The sequence below is a fragment of the Megalobrama amblycephala genome, linkage group LG2 (assembly GCF_018812025.1).
Source record: "Megalobrama amblycephala isolate DHTTF-2021 linkage group LG2, ASM1881202v1, whole genome shotgun sequence".
Lineage (NCBI taxonomy): Eukaryota > Metazoa > Chordata > Actinopteri > Cypriniformes > Xenocyprididae > Megalobrama > Megalobrama amblycephala.
Genome location: NC_063045.1, coordinates 62,682,385 through 62,702,096, shown reverse-complemented (window position 1 = coordinate 62,702,096; position 19,712 = coordinate 62,682,385). Strand labels below are relative to the sequence as shown.

The 19,712-nt window shown below is 46.0% G+C and overlaps 2 protein-coding genes across 2 annotated transcripts; one reads left to right on the top strand and one right to left on the bottom strand.

The window, feature by feature from the left end:
* Positions 1–590: 590 nt before the first annotated feature.
* dyrk1aa (dual-specificity tyrosine-(Y)-phosphorylation regulated kinase 1A, a) lies at positions 591–13,970 on the bottom strand. The gene is made up of 13 exons (XM_048181428.1): positions 13,586–13,970; positions 12,655–12,770; positions 12,499–12,568; positions 11,125–11,324; positions 10,923–11,042; positions 10,599–10,787; positions 10,364–10,511; positions 8,415–8,701; positions 8,111–8,257; positions 6,473–6,613; positions 6,076–6,379; positions 5,871–5,992; positions 591–3,241 (listed from the first exon to the last, which is right to left on the bottom strand). Exons 3-13 carry the CDS (start codon positions 12,506–12,508, stop codon positions 2,648–2,650), a joined length of 2,262 nt encoding a protein of 753 aa, XP_048037385.1. The 5' UTR covers positions 12,509–12,568; positions 12,655–12,770; positions 13,586–13,970; the 3' UTR covers positions 591–2,647.
* Positions 13,971–14,339: 369 nt separating this feature from the next.
* On the top strand, positions 14,340–19,310 carry vps26c (VPS26 endosomal protein sorting factor C). The gene is made up of 8 exons (XM_048181431.1): positions 14,340–14,554; positions 14,641–14,784; positions 15,283–15,432; positions 15,505–15,585; positions 15,662–15,736; positions 15,840–15,990; positions 18,803–18,955; positions 19,044–19,310. The coding sequence occupies exons 1-8, from the start codon at positions 14,498–14,500 to the stop codon at positions 19,124–19,126; spliced, it is 894 nt and encodes a 297-aa protein (XP_048037388.1). The 5' UTR covers positions 14,340–14,497; the 3' UTR covers positions 19,127–19,310.
* Positions 19,311–19,712: the final 402 nt, after the last annotated feature.

Genomic DNA, 19,712 nt, shown 5'->3' with positions numbered 1-19,712 from the left:
CCCTTCAGAGATCAGAGGATTGTTCATCATCAAACCAGTGAAAGAGCGAGAACATGTCTTCAACACAGGTGTGCAGTGGTCTTTATGTAAAGAAATTAAATAATTAATGGGTTTAAAGGAAATAAAGACCATTAAAAGAACCTCTTTGATTTGATTGGCCATCTGGAGTGCTTGTGGTGGACCAGCCTACAATCTAATCTTTTACACCTTTTCTTCACCCGAACAGCAAACAGAGCAGCATCAAGGTGATCATATTATACTGTCCTGAATCAAACACACCTGATAAAACATTAGTGAAGACAGTGTGTGTCAGATAAGACTCCAGGAACCACTGCTGGCTTTACTGGTGAAGTTTGACTGACTTTAAGAACAAAACCACCTGAAAAGCTAAACGGCCTCCGTTCAGACAGTGATCTCAGGAAAGCTTGACCTTCATGCGTGTGACCAGAGGAAGGACAAACCTCCAGATCGGAGCTGCCGAGAAGGATTTTCAGGGGTCTCAGCGGGAAAAACCTTGATTTGACTCCACTGACAAAACACTGAGACATGGAAGAACTCGAGAGGAAGAAATGAGAGAAGACAGGTACAAGTTAAGCAACTTTGTTTTTTTATAATCATACATAAGACCGCTTGAATATAGTACAAAGGGTTTGTCCATTACTGCCCCTCAGTGACACGTTTAATTTACACAGAAAGTCCTGATCTTACAACCTGTGGATAAAGATCCGAAATATCCGTCTGTCGTTCTGTTTACATCATCATCATCATCATCATCATCATCATCACATGTCCTGGAACCAAACGAGGAGTGAGAATGCGAACCGGACGGGAAGCCGAGGGGAAAGTCGGACCAGGGAGAGAGAGATTTCAAATCATAAAGTGTGACCTGAAACGCTGTTGATGTTTGTCTCTCACACACACACACGCGCGCGCACACACACACACACACACACACACACACACGCACGCGCACACACACACCTCTGCTTTCAAATGGACCCATTTATTGAAGCGTGTGCCATAAAAACACAACTAAACGGAAAATTAGTTCCTGCACTACGTATACTAGGTCACCGCTGGAGTATACGAACATGTGAAACGCCGGCCGATGCCACATCCACACACACGATACCCTGTCTAGAATATTAAAGTATGAAGATCTACTCTCCGTCCCGTTTCAACCCTAGAGTTTTGCATTTGTACTAGCGTCGTCCTCGTCCTCGTCATCGTCAACTACTTTGGCCTGGAAGCACTGATACCCATTGACTACCATAGAGAACTTCCACTGCATGTTACCAAGTTGACTTAAATGTACTCAAAATACCATTAGGAAAAAAGTAGTGAGTTCTAAACTTCCTTTATTAAAAAAATATAAATATGTACATAAATTCTATTTCAGCTATTAAAATGGGGTCACAAAGTAAACACCTGAAGCCTGTTTCTTGGACTCCCTCCGTATGCCGTGACCACAGGAACCCTAAAGAACCGTGCATCCGATCACAACCGCGCAGACGGACGGACGGACTGAGAGAGAGAGAGAGAGAGAGAGAGAGAAAGAGAGAGAGAGAGAGAGAGAGCGCGTGTGCGCGCACCGCCGAGCCGACCGTCTCCCTCCCGCTCTCCGCCGGATTGCTTTAGTTGCGAGAGGGCGCTGCCGTGAGAAGATCTCCGACTGTCCAGCTGCTCTGGGACCAGCCGAGCAGCTCGCCGCGTCCACCGAGAGCCGAACCAACAGAAAACACCGACGGGACACGCTTGAGCTCGTGTTGCGGCCGCCGCCACCGTCTGGTAAGAGGAAATGAAGAGAAAGAAAAACAGAGCGACAGAATTTCGTAAGCGATGGCGTCCAGGATCGGGCTCTCTGTAATGTGCCGCCACATCAAACATCATCACTTCCAGTTCTGACAGTCCTTTACTGACATGACAAGACACACACCTTCGCTTCAAAGTGCAGAACTGCTACATTATTGGTTACAGACATCTATGTTCTATAAAAAAACGCCTTTGGTACAATAAATGATCAAAAGGGAGAAACAAAAGTGGTGTAAAATTCACAGCATAATCGTGAAGCCAAATCAAAGAAGCAGGAGGGTGAAAGTAAAACACACATGCTGCGCAAATCAGAGCCGATGAGATAAAGCACGAGAGAAGAGCGGGAAGGGACACGGCAGTCCTGCGGCACGGACGCCCGACGCTGGATCTCTGGGTAAGAAAGGCCTCAAATCACCATTCTGTTCTCGTGTGTGTGTGGCGAATGAAGGGTGTTCGCACGCCGCCAAAAATACATGAAAGCTTTTGTCGCTTGAAGAAGAAGAAGAAGAAGAAGAAGAAGAAGAAGAGGAAACGTCCGGCTCGTTCGTCTTCGTTCAGTCCGTAACGATAAGGCCATATTAAAGAAGCACTGCCCGCGGCCACCTCTCATTGCACTCTGGGAAAGCTCTGCTCGAAGCACACGATTGCACGACATGAAGAAGAAAAGATGCGGACGCAAGGGGGCAGACGTGACGCTCGCGCTCTCGCCGTCTCCCGCACGCGCGCCTGCGTGTGAACGAGCCTCCGCAGCCGTCTGAGAACCGGAGAGCGGGAAGAGCCGAAGCCGACGCCCGGCTCCGGTCCCGCTCCGGCAGCTTTAGCGTCCTCAGGCTAGTCAGGAGCTGGCCACCGAGCTCTGCTGCACGCACACGCCCGCCATGGGCGACTCCTCGCGCTCCAGGCCCGGCCTCAGGCCCATGTGAGTCTCGGCTATGTAGTGGCCCGGCCCAGAGTTCGAGGGGTGACCCGGCACGCCCGTCTCCTGCCGCGGGTTGGAGAAGGCACCCAGTCCCAAAGTCATGCTGCCGTTGTGGCCGAAGCCCAGTCCGTGCGGCAGTGGGCGGCTCTGGTAGGCGTAGTGATGGTTCCCCGTGGAGGACGAGGACGTGGATGAGGACGAGGCGGAGGAAGACAGGGAGGTCATGGACAGGTGGCCGTGCGTCACCTCCATTGAGTCCTGCGTGGAGGCGCTGTGAGAGGGCGAGTAGAGGCGGGGTCGGGGCCGGGCGGGGCCCTGGCCGTGCTGCGGCGGGTGGTGGTGATGGTGGTGGTGATGATGGTGGTGGTGGGAGGCGTGAGGGTGCAGAGCCTTGGGCTGGTGGGGCGGCACGTGGAAGGTGGTCTCCTGGACGGGGTGGGTCTCTCCCGCCGCCTGCTGAAGCCCGTCTCCTCCGACCCAACCCAGCGCCGGAGCGAAGGCCTGTCTCGCCTGAGGAAGAACAGACAGAGGTGAATGCTTGATGTGGAGTTGCAAACAAAACTAAAAAGGTGTGAAGCCTACTGGTGTCACAAACGGACCACGTGGGTCTGATGAAGTGTACAGCGCAGCAAACGCACCGATCACGGAGGACTACGCTTTATGAGGTCTAATGTAGAACCGTCGACATGAGATTACTTGCGGAGCTTTAGACATGCAAAACCTTAAAACAGTGGTCTCAAACTGCCGGCCCGCCCTCCCCCTCTACCCGGCCCGCAACTGATCTCAAAAATAAAACATAATCCGGCCCGCTAAATTATTATTATTATTATTATTCAGTAGTTGCTACCTGTCTGATATGCAAAGAAAAAGTCGCCGTTCTATGGGGGCATTCACATATCGCGTCACATAAGCGGCCGCGCCGCATTCTCCTTCTTTCCAATGCTCTTTCGCTCCAGTGGCGTCTGTCGTTGCTATGCAACCACGAGCCGCGCTTTCAACCGCGTCGCTTGCCTAAATTACAGTAAAAGCACTCGACTTTAAGTCGAGAGCGTCGATTTAAACCACCGAAACGCGTCCGATGCAACCATTAAACGTTACCGATGCTCAAACGGCATCTTGGACAAATGTGTCTCAGCTGTGTGAATGTTAAAAATTAATAATGTATGTAACAATGAGAGATTTTTATTTTTTGGCAAAATAAAGTTGATATACTATATATAGCTCCAGTTTTTTGTTCATTTCTGAGCCCTCCACGCCACAAGTGTTGCTGGTTTTGTTCCTAAATTACTAATTTTTTTTATTCCATGCACCTTGCTGGATGTGAGAAGTTGCACCAGACTATTGCAATTAATAGTATTATATTAGTATATTAGTAGTATTATATTAGTAATAGTATTATATTACACTCTGTAACAATGAGAGAGACACTGCTGTTTACATTTAGTATGGTAAATAAAATATTTATAATATAGGTATAACATTTTTAGTAGGCCTAATGAAATTTGAAGTAAATGAGAAATAATGCAAAGGAAAGTAAATTTTCTTGAATGTTAATATGGCCCTCCTATGAGGTGTCAATCACAGAAACGGCCCCCCGCCAATTTGAGTTTGAGACCCCTGCCTTAAAATATTATCCTCGAGTTCTTCACTCAGAGAAGTACGTGTATAATTGTTAGGGTCTTCTGGGAGTGTTTTGATTTCTCTAAATGGTGACTTTTGTGCTTCTCCTGGGTGAGTCCGAGGGAACTGCAGGCCATTTCTATTTTGCTTTGTTTTTCCACCTAACCCAACTGAACACTTAAATATGGCACGAGTTGTATTTTGAAGCTGATCGCAACACCAGGGTGTGTAAATAATGACTGAATGTTCATCTCTTTAATGTCACCAAGACCACAAAGACACTTTTACAGTGGCGTTGGTTCCAGAAGTACTTTTTCCATTCGTTTCTCCCATAGAGATTTCAGTAAAGTCTTGGTTAAAGCGTTTTAAGTAGGGCTGTCAGTCCGACGATCCAGTAAGTGAATTCATTCAAACAATCAGTCCAAAACAGCGCTAATGTAAAGAAGACCAGTGCAGACAGAACATCTGACATTCATCAGTGCTTTGATCTGCCTGCAGTGACACTATTCTTTAAGAGCTGCTGTGCAGCCGAAATAATGAACCAGTTATCAATGTAAAGCTGCTTTGTAAAAAGCGCTATATAAATAAAGGTGACTTGACAGAAGAGACTATTCAAAACAAAAGGTTTTTATGGGTGTTTTGGTATGCATACATTTATGAATTATATGGACTGCTTAAATCATATGATTATTTGTTGTCCTTTCGAATTCTCCAAGGTTCCTTTTTTTGGAAAGACGCCTAAATTTAACTTGAAAAAAGCTTTTTGTGTGAAACATCCTTTAATCTTTACAAAATGAACGTGTTAAACAAGATAAATGGTGTATTTTTAATTTCACTGTAAAGGTGCGATTAAAAATTTGATTCTGTTGACAGCCCTAGCTTTAAGCCATGAATTAAACCAATCAGCTACGAGGAGAATCACAACATTGTAAACTTTGATTTGAAGCACATGCATACATGTTCAAATATTTAAGTATTTTGAGAGCGCAAGAAGAGACAGACTCGATTACATCATTCGCAGTGGTTCATGGGATTGGGCGGAGCTAATGAGATCTTTTGGGTGTTGTGTGTTGTTTGTTTCGACTCTCTGATTGGTGGAACTTTCTGTACAGCATCATGGGTAATGTATTTTTTTTCACCACAAAATCTACTGTTAAACATGATTATTTTACAACTAAGTTGAAATAATGCAGTCTGACAGTTTAAACAGAACCGATTAACAACCTCGTAGCTCACTTTAAAAGTTAAAAATCTATTTCCCTATTAAGAAAATGAATGAGTTGTTCCTGAGTGTCTCAAATACTGATGTCTGTAAAAGATTTGAGGTGATGAATCCCTGTCAAATCCAGTGGCTAGTTCTTCCTCGGAAGTGTCACTGGAGCCATCTGGACGTTACAAACATTAACTTCCTGATATAAACCCGCGCACACACTGACTACACAAACTGTAGCTTGTAATTTCGGATCAGTGATGTGTGTAACGCTGTGGGAGTGATTGTGTATATGGGTGTGGCTGGCACCTGCGGGCAGAGGTTGTGGCAGTCCATGCCCACCGCAGCACTGAAGTGTCCACTGCTGTGCCGGTGCTGATGGGTCGGGTCAGAGCGGGCGCGGCCGCTGGTGCTCGTTCCAGAAGAACCTCCTGCAAACACACAGCGTTCAGAGTCAGTGCCATCAGAAGTCACGAGCTCAGATGTGTGAGTGGCGGCTGCCGTCCTCTCTGACCTGAACTGGAGGAGGTGCTGGACGTGGTTCCGGACGACTGCGACTGTTCCAGCGCTGGACTCGTGGACACGCTGCTGCTGGTGTTCGTGCCCTCGTCTGCAGTTTTCTTGAAGAAGCTGTGCTGCAGCGCGTAGTACGGCTGGATGCGCGTCTTGGGGTCGTAGTCCAGCATCCGCAGGATCAGGTCTTTGAACTTCAGGTAGTCAGCGACGGCGTGGCCCGACTCTCCAGCTCTCCGCCCGCCGGGGCCGCCCGCCTCCACGCCCAGAATACTGTGCAGCTTCCGGGAGCCTGCGGGTTTATACTGCGCACGGGACAGACGAGAGTCGTCAATATCACTGAATCAAACAGAGCTGCTGACAGGAAAAGGAATGGGAAAGTGAAGTAAGAGACGCACCCTTTTGCCATCTTTGGTCTTCTTCACGCACCACGTGCTGTCAGACATCTTCTCAAAGAACTTCCTGGCTTTAGGTGCCTGTTCCAGAATGTGACTGGGAGGGACTCCCAAAACCTCCACGATTTTATTCATTTGGTCGACCTGCCATCAGAAAGTGCATCAAAACACGTAAGAAAACTACAGCACAGGAGATTTTTTTTCTTCCGATTTTTACTGTTTTCGTTGTTTTTGGACCAGTGTAACCTTGTATTCAAAAGGCTTGTTCACACTAAGAATGATAACATTAGCATCCACACCAACCCACAATATTGTTTATTATAAGCGTGTGCTGCAGTTTTGTCATCTGTACAAATAATAGCACAAAAAAATACAATAGAACAAAGATGCAAATGAAGTAAACAGCCCTTTAAGTTTTTCAGGAAGGTCTAATAACGGTGTTCAGGTTTAGAAATCAAATAATCAAATGGAAATTATCACTGCATAGTACTGTAAAAATTAAATATAAATAAATTGGTAACACTTTACAATAAGGTCCCATTAGCTAAAGCTACAGTATGTAGTTTTTTTTCGCCGCTTAGAGGTCACCTATTCAAAACAAAGGCGTAGCTTGACGCCGAGTTTGAGCGAGGGATCTTGGGAGATGTGGTCTTCACCTCACAGTCAGTGGAAAAGAATCGGGACGGGACTCGAGCAGAAATCATGTTCATGGATGAGATTATTAACGTTACTGTAGTGTGAAGCAGAGCAGGAGCGAGTGTTGTGGAGCTGAACGAGGAGCTGGAGCGATTGATCAACACACGCCTCACGAGCAGCGGGACTTTTATTATGTCACAGTCGCCGGCGCCACTTCTTCCGGTCAAACGTATGTGAGGTAACGCAGCTCTGTTTATCATATTAGATACATTTGAGAGTGTTGAAAATGATGTTATAACGTTACTCTGTGCGTTTGCTCGGCGGCTGCTGTGAGACACTGTTACACACTGCAGTAAGATAGATCGATTTTACAATATCAGATTAAATGCTGGATGATTGTGTTGATAAATATCATGCAATTCATTTTAAAACGTATTGTATGATGGAGAAAATGCTGTATTACTGTTACTAAAAATAAAGCTGCATCTGATTATGCTATGTTAGCTACTTCACAAAATAGTGTTTTTCTCTGAGGCATGGTAAAGCGTGAGACTCGCAAAACATCAAGAAAATTAGATTTAAACAATAAGACTAAACGCGTTGAGCTATATAACAATTAGTTTTCTGTCTATAAATGTAACCAAACAGTTGTTCCCTTGTCTATTAAAACATGTAATATATTAAAGCGCCTTTGGTGTTTCCATGGTTTCTACAAAATAAACCGGAAACCGAGGGTAACGCGGGTATGACGCCATTGACAGGCGACTCCTCACACGTCCCGTAATTGATGATACCTTGTAATAAGGGATGCACGATTAATTGACGATCGATTAAAGTCTATAATAATGTAATCAATAAAACTTATCGACGCTTGATTAAGCAAGGTCATCAATAGAGCGCGTAGTTTGGGGCACGTGCGGCTCATGAGCAAAACATGCTCAGATGGAAAGAGAAGTCAGTTCAGAGGAAGATGAAGCAGTGTTGTCAGTGCAGATGAGATCTCACCTCATTGGCGCCGCTGAACAGAGGCTCTCCGGTGTGCATCTCCACCAGGATGCAGCCCAGAGACCACATGTCGATGGCCAGATCGTACGGCATTCCCAGCAGCACCTCAGGGGAGCGGTAGAAGCGACTCTGGATGTACTGGTATATCTGAGGACACATGCAGCCACGTTACTGAATGTGGTTCGGAGGCGGCGTCAAACACAAATGCTCCACAAATCAACACACGCTTTTATTTTAGGCCGGAAACGTCAATTCCCGAACCCACTGAAGAAAATGATGGACAGATAGTGTCACTGAGTCTCACCCGCTGTCCCAGCTGACAGGAGCTTCCGAAATCCACGATCTTGATGGCGGATCTCTTGGGGTTGCAGAGCAGGATGTTCTCGGGTTTGAGGTCACAGTGGATGATGCTCAGCTCAGGCGTGGCCAGGAAGAGCAGCGCGGTGCACAGCTGCTGAGCGAACTTGCGCGTCAGGTTCAGAGACACGCCGCGGAAATTGGTGTTCCTCAGCAGGTCGTACAGGTTATAGGACAGCATCTCGAAGACCAGACACAAGTGGTTCCGGAACATGAAATGGCGTTTCAGGTGAACTAGAGGAGAAAGAAAAACAGGCCACGATGACGTTAACAGCACAGTTTCTGACTGATGCCACAGGAACGAACGCCGTCATCGTGAGGGCTCGACACACGAACACGCTGTCCGAATCACAGGGAATCTCTTTAGCCAGAACCGGACATTTGTGTGAATTTCTGAGTTCCCAAACTCCACCTGATCTGCTGCACCATCACACATCAACACTGAATTCATCTACAGCCATACATGAAAATCAACTCCATCTTTCTGCCTCACAGTTCACACCAAGGACGATAACTACAAAGTTTTAATAATTGTTCTAATTCTATAAGAACAGTCCACACCACAACTATAACGAGACGATAACAAGACATCACTTTCAGAACCATTTTTTCCAGCTGATGAACAATACAAACATTGACAGCCAATCAGATTCTATCCTGCTTTAAAGAGCTCGAGCATTTAAAGGCAACAGACGACAAAACTGCAGCATTTATAATAAACAGAATGATATTGTGCGCTGGTGTGGACGCTAACAGTTATTGCTATAGTTATTCTTGGTGTAAACGCCCGTTCCACTTCTGATTTACTCCTGAAAGACTAGTAATATTGCTTCTGAATGGCAAATTACTTGCATTTTTCTCATATTTAAGTCCCTTTGGATAAAAGCGTCTGCTGAATGATACAATATAGCTGGATCAATACCTTCAACACAACACCAATAATACCTGAAGCAGCAAATAAAAACACAAAATGACAAAAATCTTGGCTCGGTTCCGTCCAAACTCTAGTTTCATCCCTTCTAAACAAACGTTGTCAAAACAGAAACGGTGACAAAACACAAAAACAATTCATCACTATGTAGTAATAATGACTGTTATGCGTTTATAATAATTTTAATAGAGCATTCGTGACTCACATGACTACATATATTTCATATATGACGATCTTTTCACAGTTATTGAACAGAACTGAATCAACACTGAACTGACCTCAGCTGAACAATGACAACACTGTCTTTTTAGAGTAGAACTGAACTGTAAAAAATAAAGCTTAACTATTTTATCCTGTCGGATCAATCAGACAGAAGAAACGTAATTATTACAATGAAAAACAAAACAAACAAATGACTTACACCGCCAGTAATATGCATTTCTGAACTATGAACCGAAGCGGTGTTAACATGACTACTCCACAGTCAAAGTCCTGCATGAGTGAGGTCAGACCATCAGGTTTGTCATCAGGAAAGAACATTTCCAGAATGTTGGATTTATCAGAAATATCTCATTGAAAGTAAAATCTTCAGTGGTCTCGACAAATCTATTATAAAAGCTATCAGGAATCAGACGGAGCAGCGATGCCGACCCTGGCCTTTATTTTTAAACGTTTACAGTTGACCAGCACGAGTCTGTCCTGAATCGTTCCCTCTCTGAACGCCGTTTCAAACACATGCAACAGGACGACCTGATAAAAGATTTATCACAGAAAATGTCCTCATATTTCATGCTGAACCAACATTTAGCTGAGAAAATATTAGCAAGCGGAAGAAAACTCACTATGGGAAAAACTATGAAAAACCATTCAATTAATTTCCAGGCCTGCAAACGCCATGATTTTTTCCCAGGTTTTCTAAGCGCACAGAAGCCGTGAATATCAGCCACGATAAAGTCACACATTACCGATGTAGTACTTCATCTCGGTGTCGTGTTTGTTCATGAGCTCCAGCAGTCGGACTTCAATCTGAGCCTGATTGAGAAAAGCCTTTTTATTCTTGATGATCTTGATGGCGACCCACTCCTGCTCCACACGATCGTACGCCTTCACCACCTGCCAGCAGAGGGAGACGGACACGAGCGTCACACACCGTTCAACCGCAACAGAAGACCGGACGTTCCTTCGCCGAGAGACACTGACCTGTCCGAACGAGCCTTTGCCTATTAAAGAGTCGATCTCATATCTGTCCATCCACTTCTCGCCATTTTTAACGATGTAGTCAAAGTTGTCATCGTCGTAGCCGTCGTTGTAAATCTTCCTCTCCTTCTTGTTGCTGGAGTCCTCGCCCTGACCCTGTTGGTGACGACGCTTCTTTTTTGCATAGTAAACCTGCAAACAAACGGAAAGAGCTGTGCTTAGCGATGTGAGCCAATGCATATATTCACAAAAAGGATCAGAAAAATTTCTACCGAGTTTCAACATGAGTTCACACACACACACACACACAGTACGTGAATGTCGCACCTCATTGATGTGTTTGTATGTTTTGATCAGTTCGATGGAGAGTTTTCTTAAGGGCGCCGTCGCTGGATCCCGAAAACACTGCGGCATCCGCCTCTGTAGCATCACCATATCCGCAGTTACCTGAAACACAGAGCGGCGCGTGAGAGCGGCCTGACCGCGCGTGAGCTCGCACATACGCTCCAGCGCTCGCTACGGACCGTACCTGGGTGGTGTTGGGCTGCGGGGCCTGCGAGCTGTACGGCAGCGCGGCGGCTGATTGGTCAGCGGCGCTCTGCGGGTGACCATCACTGAACGGCGGGTGAGAATGGGGCGTCTGCGCATCCATCTGCACACCAGCCGAATGGAAAGAAAACGAGGGGGCCAGCCGAACAGAGGAGGGTTTGCATGCTGAGGTCTCTCCTCCTGAAACACACACACACACACACACACACACACAAGCTCGTCTTGCTTTTACTGTGATATAAATGAAGAACAGTCTCTTTTTGCCTTCATTGTGTCAACGTGCGCAGCAGCAAACGCTCCGAGCAGAAGCCCCGATCAGGTTACAGAACACCTGAAAAAGCTCGGACCAAAATGGCAGATCACAAGACGACACTGAACACGCGTTACAGTCCTTCAAACGCACAGAACGATGAATTGTAGGTTCAAACACACACACACACACACACACACACACACACACACACGCAGGTCTAATCAGAGCTGATCGAGTGTGTGTTTATGACTCAGCATCAGGATCTCTCACACACACACACACTGAACTCTGTCAAACTGTAAGCAGCCAGCGCTCAAATAAGGTTTTCAAATGAGACGATTACAGTGACAGACCTGAAGCGTGAGTGAACAAAACCAGCCAATGATTTCACACTGCACACGTCTAGACAACAGCTGAGGATTTTAATGGGACAAATAACAGCACAATTAAGACTATATGATGTTTGGAAACGTGACCGTCTGCAGCGAGCGGGAATTCTGCAGATCATTAAGTCGTCATTTATCAGCGTCTCTCACCAGCAAACACAATGCAGCACATTCACACTGGTAACCAGCGCTCTCAAGCCCAGCAACAGTGCTTCATTACCATAGCCTACCACCAGGAAGATGCCGCGCCATTGGCCAGACGGCTAAAGCGGCAGCCAATCAGGAAAGGGTATGCAAATAACCCACTTTTGTTGCTAGGGCAAAGCTGCGAGGCTCTGTCCAATAGGAAAACGGGTAAGAGGCATGAAATTGAATTGCACTTTGACACATTTCCCAGCACAGTTTAACACAGTATTTGCTGACAGAAAAGCTCTCGGGTGAGGAACCCGGAATCAGTTTGTCTGAGAGAGGGGAGCTGCGGCGCCGACCCTGGAGACAGATTCTGCCACGGGACCCTGCCTTTATTTTTAAACACTTATAGTTGACCAGCACTAAACGGAGAGGTTCGTTCCTCTCTAAACACTGTAGGATGATGGGAAGCTACAAACAAGCACATAAAAAGGGACAGTTTTGCACACAATCAGTCAGAACGTTTACATGATCATGTGACGGACGCACAACTATCTGAGCACCTGTGGGTCAGAGTGTGGCTCACCTGTATGCATCGTCTTCTGACAAATCTCATATCATTGTGACAGGGGAGTCCATCTGCAAACCACAGCCCACTGCAAGAACAGCACAGACAGTGAGCGAACACATATACTGTACCTGAGCGAGTGTGTGTGAGTGTGTGTGTGACATCAGTGTATACCTGAAGCGACTCGCGAGTGGTTTCCAGGTGAGAACAGCCCTGATGTTTCAGCAGGGTCTTGCCGTGTTTTGAGATGGTTGAGTTGATCTTCAACTTGCACAACCATTGGTGAAGATCTGTCGTGAAATTAATCCACACACACACACACACACACACACACACACTACATCAGTCCAGGAGTGCATACTAACTAACTGCAAGGCAGCAATTAAGCACAATGCATACTAGAACAACATATAATCATACACCCAGAGTGTTTGTGTGAGTCCAGAGACAGAAAACACACATCAGATCCTGAAGCCCGAGTAAACACAATCACAGGAGAACACAATAACGCAAACATCAGTCTGATCTACACGATGAAGAGATCGTCATCATCATCATCATCATCAGGTTAACGGCAAATATCTGAAGCTCGCGCACTAGACAAGGTTGTTAAGCTCCAACTGCAAATCCTCCAGCACGACTTTTACACGATCGCGATTGTTTGATGCTGTAAATCAGTTTCGCGCACATGACGAGAATCAAAGCTGTCAAAACACTGGCTCGCGTTAGCCTAGCTGCTAACGACACAACAGCCGCGCGATGAGCCGCACTAACGCGCGCGGACAGTGACAGCGACACGGTCAGCCGGTCAGAAGAGATGATGTTGAGCACTAAATAAACTCATCATCTGTGAAAGCTTCACACTGCGCTGTCGACAGCGAGGCTAGCTGGACATTAGCTGCCCGGGCCTGCAAACGGACCGAAGCCTAAACGAAGCGAGCGACAAAACAGAGCCGTTATTTTGACGAGGCTCCGAAAAAGCACAAAACGCGTCGGATCGAGCCTGAATTCAGACGGAACGAGCGGATACGAGCCTCCGGTGCGCGGCGTCGGGATCGGTGAGGGCAGCTAACCGTTAGCCGCAGCGCTAGCCGTCATCACTCACCGTGTCGCGCGCGTTTCTTTCTGACGAGAGGTATGAAAATCCTCAGGAAGAATCCGCAATAATTCCCAGCCGCCTTCCTCAGGAATCCCTTTCCAAAGTATGTCCGATGCAAAGCCTCGTAGAGAAAAGAACAGCGCCTCTCGGTGAGCGTCGGCGCGCTCCGCAGCGCAGCAGTCCCGCCGTCCGTCCGTCAGTCACTCATCCTGCGCGCGCGCCGCCGCTTCCTCTGGACAAAATGGCGCGCGCGTGCGCGCGCTGCAAACCCCCGCGCACAGGACTCGCGCACTAAACTCGCCACACAACGCTGCTCATCATCGACACGACGCGCGAATCGACGAGCGATTTCTCAATCGTTATCAAGCGCTGCGGCAGCGGCAGTCATCAGCGCTTTGAAGGGAGAAAAAAGTCAGGAACAAAATGGAAGCCGAGTGAGAAGGTTTCCATGACGACTGTCCATCACACGGCCAAGTTCCCGGATGACCTCATGACGCAGGAACCGTTCTCAGGGTTGTCATGGAAACTGCCAATCAATTTTACATTTCGTAGGGCGAAGCGAAAGTGCGCGCGCGACGATCAGTGAAGACATTACAGACCGTAAATACAATAAAACTCGTTTTCAACAATTCGGAGAATGCTTTATTTCCAATATATTGTGATTTCATAAATCGTTGCGTTTCTGTTCTGACGCAGAATGATTAAAGAGTGTAAACCTGCTGCTTTTGATGAACATGTAGTAAAGTTTGGAGTTTTTGTGTCGTAACACTTTGATTATAAGTGCGATTAAGCAACCTTAAAACTCACTAAATTACTTGCACATATAAAGAGGTTTAATAACTCCGGGCGCGCAGAGACACGCCCCTCCGGATGACGCCAGCGATCATGTGACAGCGACACGGAAGAGAATGAGCAGAGATGAGCGTCTCACTGGATATCAGACTGAAACGAGCGAATAAAGTGTATCATGAAGGGGTGAGTGACTCGAGTTCAGGGTGTGTTTGAGCTGCGCAATCTCCCGCTGTAAATCCCAGAGTTTTATGTTTGTTTCGCTGTTTCAGGAGCGGCTGACCGGAGTGCTGGTCATCAGCAGCAGAGACGCGCTGCAGCATCAGGGAGTTTCTCTCAGTCTGGACGGGCTGGTGAACCTGCAGCTGAGCTCCAAGAGTGTCGGAGTGTTCGAGGCGTTCTACAACTCTGTCAAGGTGAAACACACACACACACACACACACACACACACACACACACACACACACTCACACATGTTTGTTTTTGTGAATTGTGGGGTCATCCCATAGGCGTAATGGTTTTTATACTGTACAAACTGTATTTTCTCTCCCCCTACACGACCTCTACCCCTAAACCTAACCATCACAGGAAACTGTGCACACTTTTACTTTCTCACAAAAACTCATTCTGTGTGATTTATAAGCCTTTTGAAAAGTGGGGACATGGAGTAATGTCCTCATAAGTCACCTCTTCTTGTAATACCTATGTCATACCCATGTCATTATACATAATTTGTGTCCTGTGATATATATGTCACAAACACACACACACACAACTAAAGTTTGCTTTACTGCAGAATCTTTCTCTTATCTGATGAAGATTGCATCATTGATTCTGTTCATCACCATGAAGCTGCTTTGAAGCAGTCTAAAGCTAGAAATAAAGCGTCTGATGATTTTGAATCCGTCCTTCAGCCCATTCAGCTCGTGTCCAGCAACATGGAGGTGGTGAAACCAGGAAAATTTCCAGCGGGAAGAACCGAGATCCCGTTTGAGTTTCCGCTGCAGGCCAAAGGCAACAAAGTCCTGTACGAGACGTACCACGGCGTCTTCGTCAACATACAGGTGAGCGAGCGTCACACGGCCCGGTCCGCTGCCATGATGACACTGATGTGACGTGTTGTGATTGTGTTCCAGTACACGCTCCGCTGCGACATGAGACGCTCGCTGCTCGCCAAAGACCTGAGCAAGACCTGCGAGTTCATGGTGCACTGCCAGGTCAGACACGACAGATAATGAAATACAGTCAATGCTTGACGGAATCCAGACAGTAACAGCAAGTGTGTGTTTGCAGCCACAGAAGTCGAAGCTCCAGCTGAATCCGGTGGATTTCAGTATCACACCAGAGACGCTGCAGAACGTGAGAGAGGTACGGAGATTGTTACATCTTCAAAGTTGATAATTGACAAATATTGGCCGATATGTCGGTTGAACTCGTCAGGCGGTCTCACGTGTGTGGTTTTGTGTTCCAGAGGACCTCGTTACCCAAGTTCCTGATCAAAGGTCACCTGGATGCCACCAGCTGTGCGATCACGCGACCTCTGACCGGCGAGCTGGTGGTGGAGAGGTCTGAGGTCCCCATCAAGAGCATCGAGCTGCAGCTGGTCCGTGTGGAGACCTGCGGTGAGAAACACATTACTGATGTTCAGCTTTAAAACCATCCACAGTGACAGATCAGTGCATTCATCAGTGTTCAGGCTGTGCGGATAGTGTTACATCACTGTGTTCAGTGTTACCTGCAAGTGTTCAGGCTGTGCTCAAAGTGTTACATCACTGTGTTCAGTGTTACCTACATGTGTTCAGGCTGTGCGGATAGTGTTACATCACTGTGTTCAGTGTTACCTACATGTGTTCAGGCTGTGCGGATAGTGTTACATCACTGTGTTCAGGCTGTGCGGATAGTGTTACATCACTGTGTTCAGTGTTACCTACATGTGTTCAGGCTGTGCGGATAGTGTTACATCACTGTGTTCAGTGTTACCTACATGTGTTCAGGCTGTGCGGATAGTGTTACATCACTGTGTTCAGTGTTACCTACATGTGTTCAGGCTGTGCGGATAGTGTTACATCACTGTGTTCAGGCTGTGCGGATAGTGTTACATCACTGTGTTCAGTGTTACCTACATGTGTTCAGGCTGTGCGGATAGTGTTACATCACTGTGTTCAGTGTTACCTACATGTGTTCAGGCTGTGCGGATAGTGTTACATCACTGTGTTCAGGCTGTGCGGATAGTGTTACATCACTGTGTTCAGTGTTACCTACATGTGTTCAGGCTGTGCTCAAAGTGTTACATTACTGTGTTCAGTGTTACCTACATGTGTTCAGGCTGTGCGGATAGTGTTACATTACTGTGTTCAGTGTTACCTGCATGTGTTCAGGCTGTGCGGATAGTGTTACATCACTGTGTTCAGTGTTACCTGCAAGTGTTCAGGCTGTGCTCAGGCTGTGCTCAAAGTGTTACATCACTGTGTTCAGTGTTACCTGCAAGTGTTCAGGCTGTGCTCAAAGTGTTACATTACTGTGTTCAGTGTTACCTGCATGTGTTCAGGTTGTGCGGATAGTGTTACATCACTGTGTTCAGTGTTACCTGCAAGTGTTCAGGCTGTGCTCAAAGTGTTACATTACTGTGTTCAGTGTTACCTGCATGTGTTCAGGCTGTGCGGATAGTGTTACATCACTGTGTTCAGTGTTACCTGCATGTGTTCAGGCTGTGCGGATAGTGTTACATCACTGTGTTCAGTGTTACCTGCAAGTGTTCAGGCTGTGCTCAAAGTGTTACATCACTGTGTTCAGTGTTACCTACATGTGTTCAGGCTGTGCTCAAAGTGTTACATTACTGTGTTCAGTGTTACCTACATGTGTTCAGGCTGTGCGGATAGTGTTACATTACTGTGTTCAGTGTTACCTGCAAGTGTTCAGGCTGTGCGGATAGTGTTACATTACTGTGTTCAGTGTTACCTGCATGTGTTCAGGCTGTGCGGATAGTGTTACATCACTGTGTTCAGTGTTACCTGCAAGTGTTCAGGCTGTGCGGATAGTGTTACATCACTGTGTTCAATGTTACCTGCAAGTGTTCAGGCTGTGCTCAAAGTGTTACATCACTGTGTTCAGTGTTACCTGCATGTGTTCAGGCTGTGCGGATAGTGTTACATCACTGTGTTCAGTGTTACCTGCAAGTGTTCAGGCTGTGCTCAAAGTGTTACATCACTGTGTTCAGTGTTACCTGCATGTGTTCAGGCTGTGCGGATAGTGTTACATCACTGTGTTCAGTGTTACCTGCATGTGTTCAGGCTGTGCGGATAGTGTTACATCACTGTGTTCAGTGTTACCTGCATGTGTTCAGGCTGTGCTCAAAGTGTTACATCACTGTGTTCAGTGTTACCTGCATGTGTTCAGGCTGTGCGGATAGTGTTACATCACTGTGTTCAATGTTACCTGCAAGTGTTCAGGCTGTGCTCAAAGTGTTACATCACTGTGTTCAGTGTTACCTGCATGTGTTCAGGCTGTGCGGATAGTGTTACATCACTGTGTTCAGTGTTACCTGCATGTGTTCAGGCTGTGCGGATAGTGTTACATCACTGTGTTCAGTGTTACCTGCATGTGTTCAGGCTGTGCGGATAGTGTTACATCACTGTGTTCAATGTTACCTGCAAGTGTTCAGGCTGTGCGGATAGTGTTACATCACTGTGTTCAGTGTTACCTACATGTGTTCAGGCTGTGCGGATAGTGTTACATCACTGTGTTCAGTGTTACCTGCAAGTGTTCAGGCTGTGCTCAGGCTGTGCTCAAAGTGTTACATCACTGTGTTCAGTGTTACCTGCAAGTGTTCAGGCTGTGCTCAAAGTGTTACATTACTGTGTTCAGTGTTACCTGCATGTGTTCAGGCTGTGCGGATAGTGTTACATTACTGTGTTCAGTGTTACCTGCATGTGTTCAGGCTGTGCGGATAGTGTTACATCACTGTGTTCAGTGTTACCTGCAAGTGTTCAGGCTGTGCGGATAGTGTTACATCACTGTGTTCAGTGTTACCTGCATGTGTTCAGGCTGTGCTCAAAGTGTTACATCACTGTGTTCAGTGTTACCTGCAAGTGTTCAGGCTGTGCTCAAAGTGTTACATTACTGTGTTCAGTGTTACCTGCAAGTGTTCAGGCTGTGCTCAAAGTGTTACATCACTGTGTTCAGCATTACATCACTGTGTTCAGTGTTACCTGCATGTGTTCAGGCTGTGCGGATAGTGTTACATCACTGTGTTCAGTGTTACCTGCATGTGTTCAGGCTGTGCGGATAGTGTTACATCACTGTGTTCAGCATTACATCACTGTGTTCAGTGTTACCTGCATGTGTTCAGGCTGTGCGGATAGTGTTACATCACTGTGTTCAGTGTTACCTCCATGTGTTCAGGCTGTGCTTAAAGTGTTACATGACTGTGTTCAGGCTGTGCGGAGGGATACGCTAGAGACGCCACAGAGATCCAGAACATCCAGATAGCTGAAGGAGACGTCTGTCACGGCCTCTCCATCCCCATATACATGGTGTTTCCTCGGCTCTTCACCTGCCCCACGCTTGAAACCACCAACTTTAAAGTCGGTAAGGATTTTTTTATTTTTTTTTTTCAATACTGGATTTGTTTGTAGTAATGTAATTGCATTTAAAGATTTAATTTCTTCCCTTCTAGAATTTGAGGTGAACATTGTGATTGTTCTTCACGATGATCATTTGATAACAGAAAACTTCCCACTGAAGCTGGTCAGAGTTTGAGTCCAAAATCAACATCTGAAGCCTTTGGATTTGTCGCAAGAGGTTTTTTTGTTTGTTTTTTCCTATGAATGAAAATTGCTCTACTCACTGTTAATTACATTAAAAGAAACTTTTGATCATGAGTGAATATGGACTGCTGCTCCTGTAAAGTAAAAGTGTTTATTAAACTCATCCGCTCACCCGAGATTCGGTATCTTTTGTGGATTGATTTTTTTTTTTTAAACAAACTGATTTTAATGTTTTTAGGAATCATGCAACGCAGTGATTCTCAGACGTTTCTGTCAGCTGAAGCTAAAATATTTAAGTTAGGCCTGTCATGATCATGAATTTTGTGCTGATGATTATCATACAAATAATTGCAATTAAAGACTTAATTTTGTTTTGTTCATGTCACTTACAGAGTAAGCATAATGTGTTTACTTGGAATTTATATATATATATATATATATATATATATAAAAATAAATGCCTACTATGATCTACTTTAATGCTGTGAAAATAATTTAGAATATTATGCAGTCTATTTGAACCCACAAGTCTTGATTTCATCTTTGTGTGCTTTATAACAGTGTTTCTATTCATTATG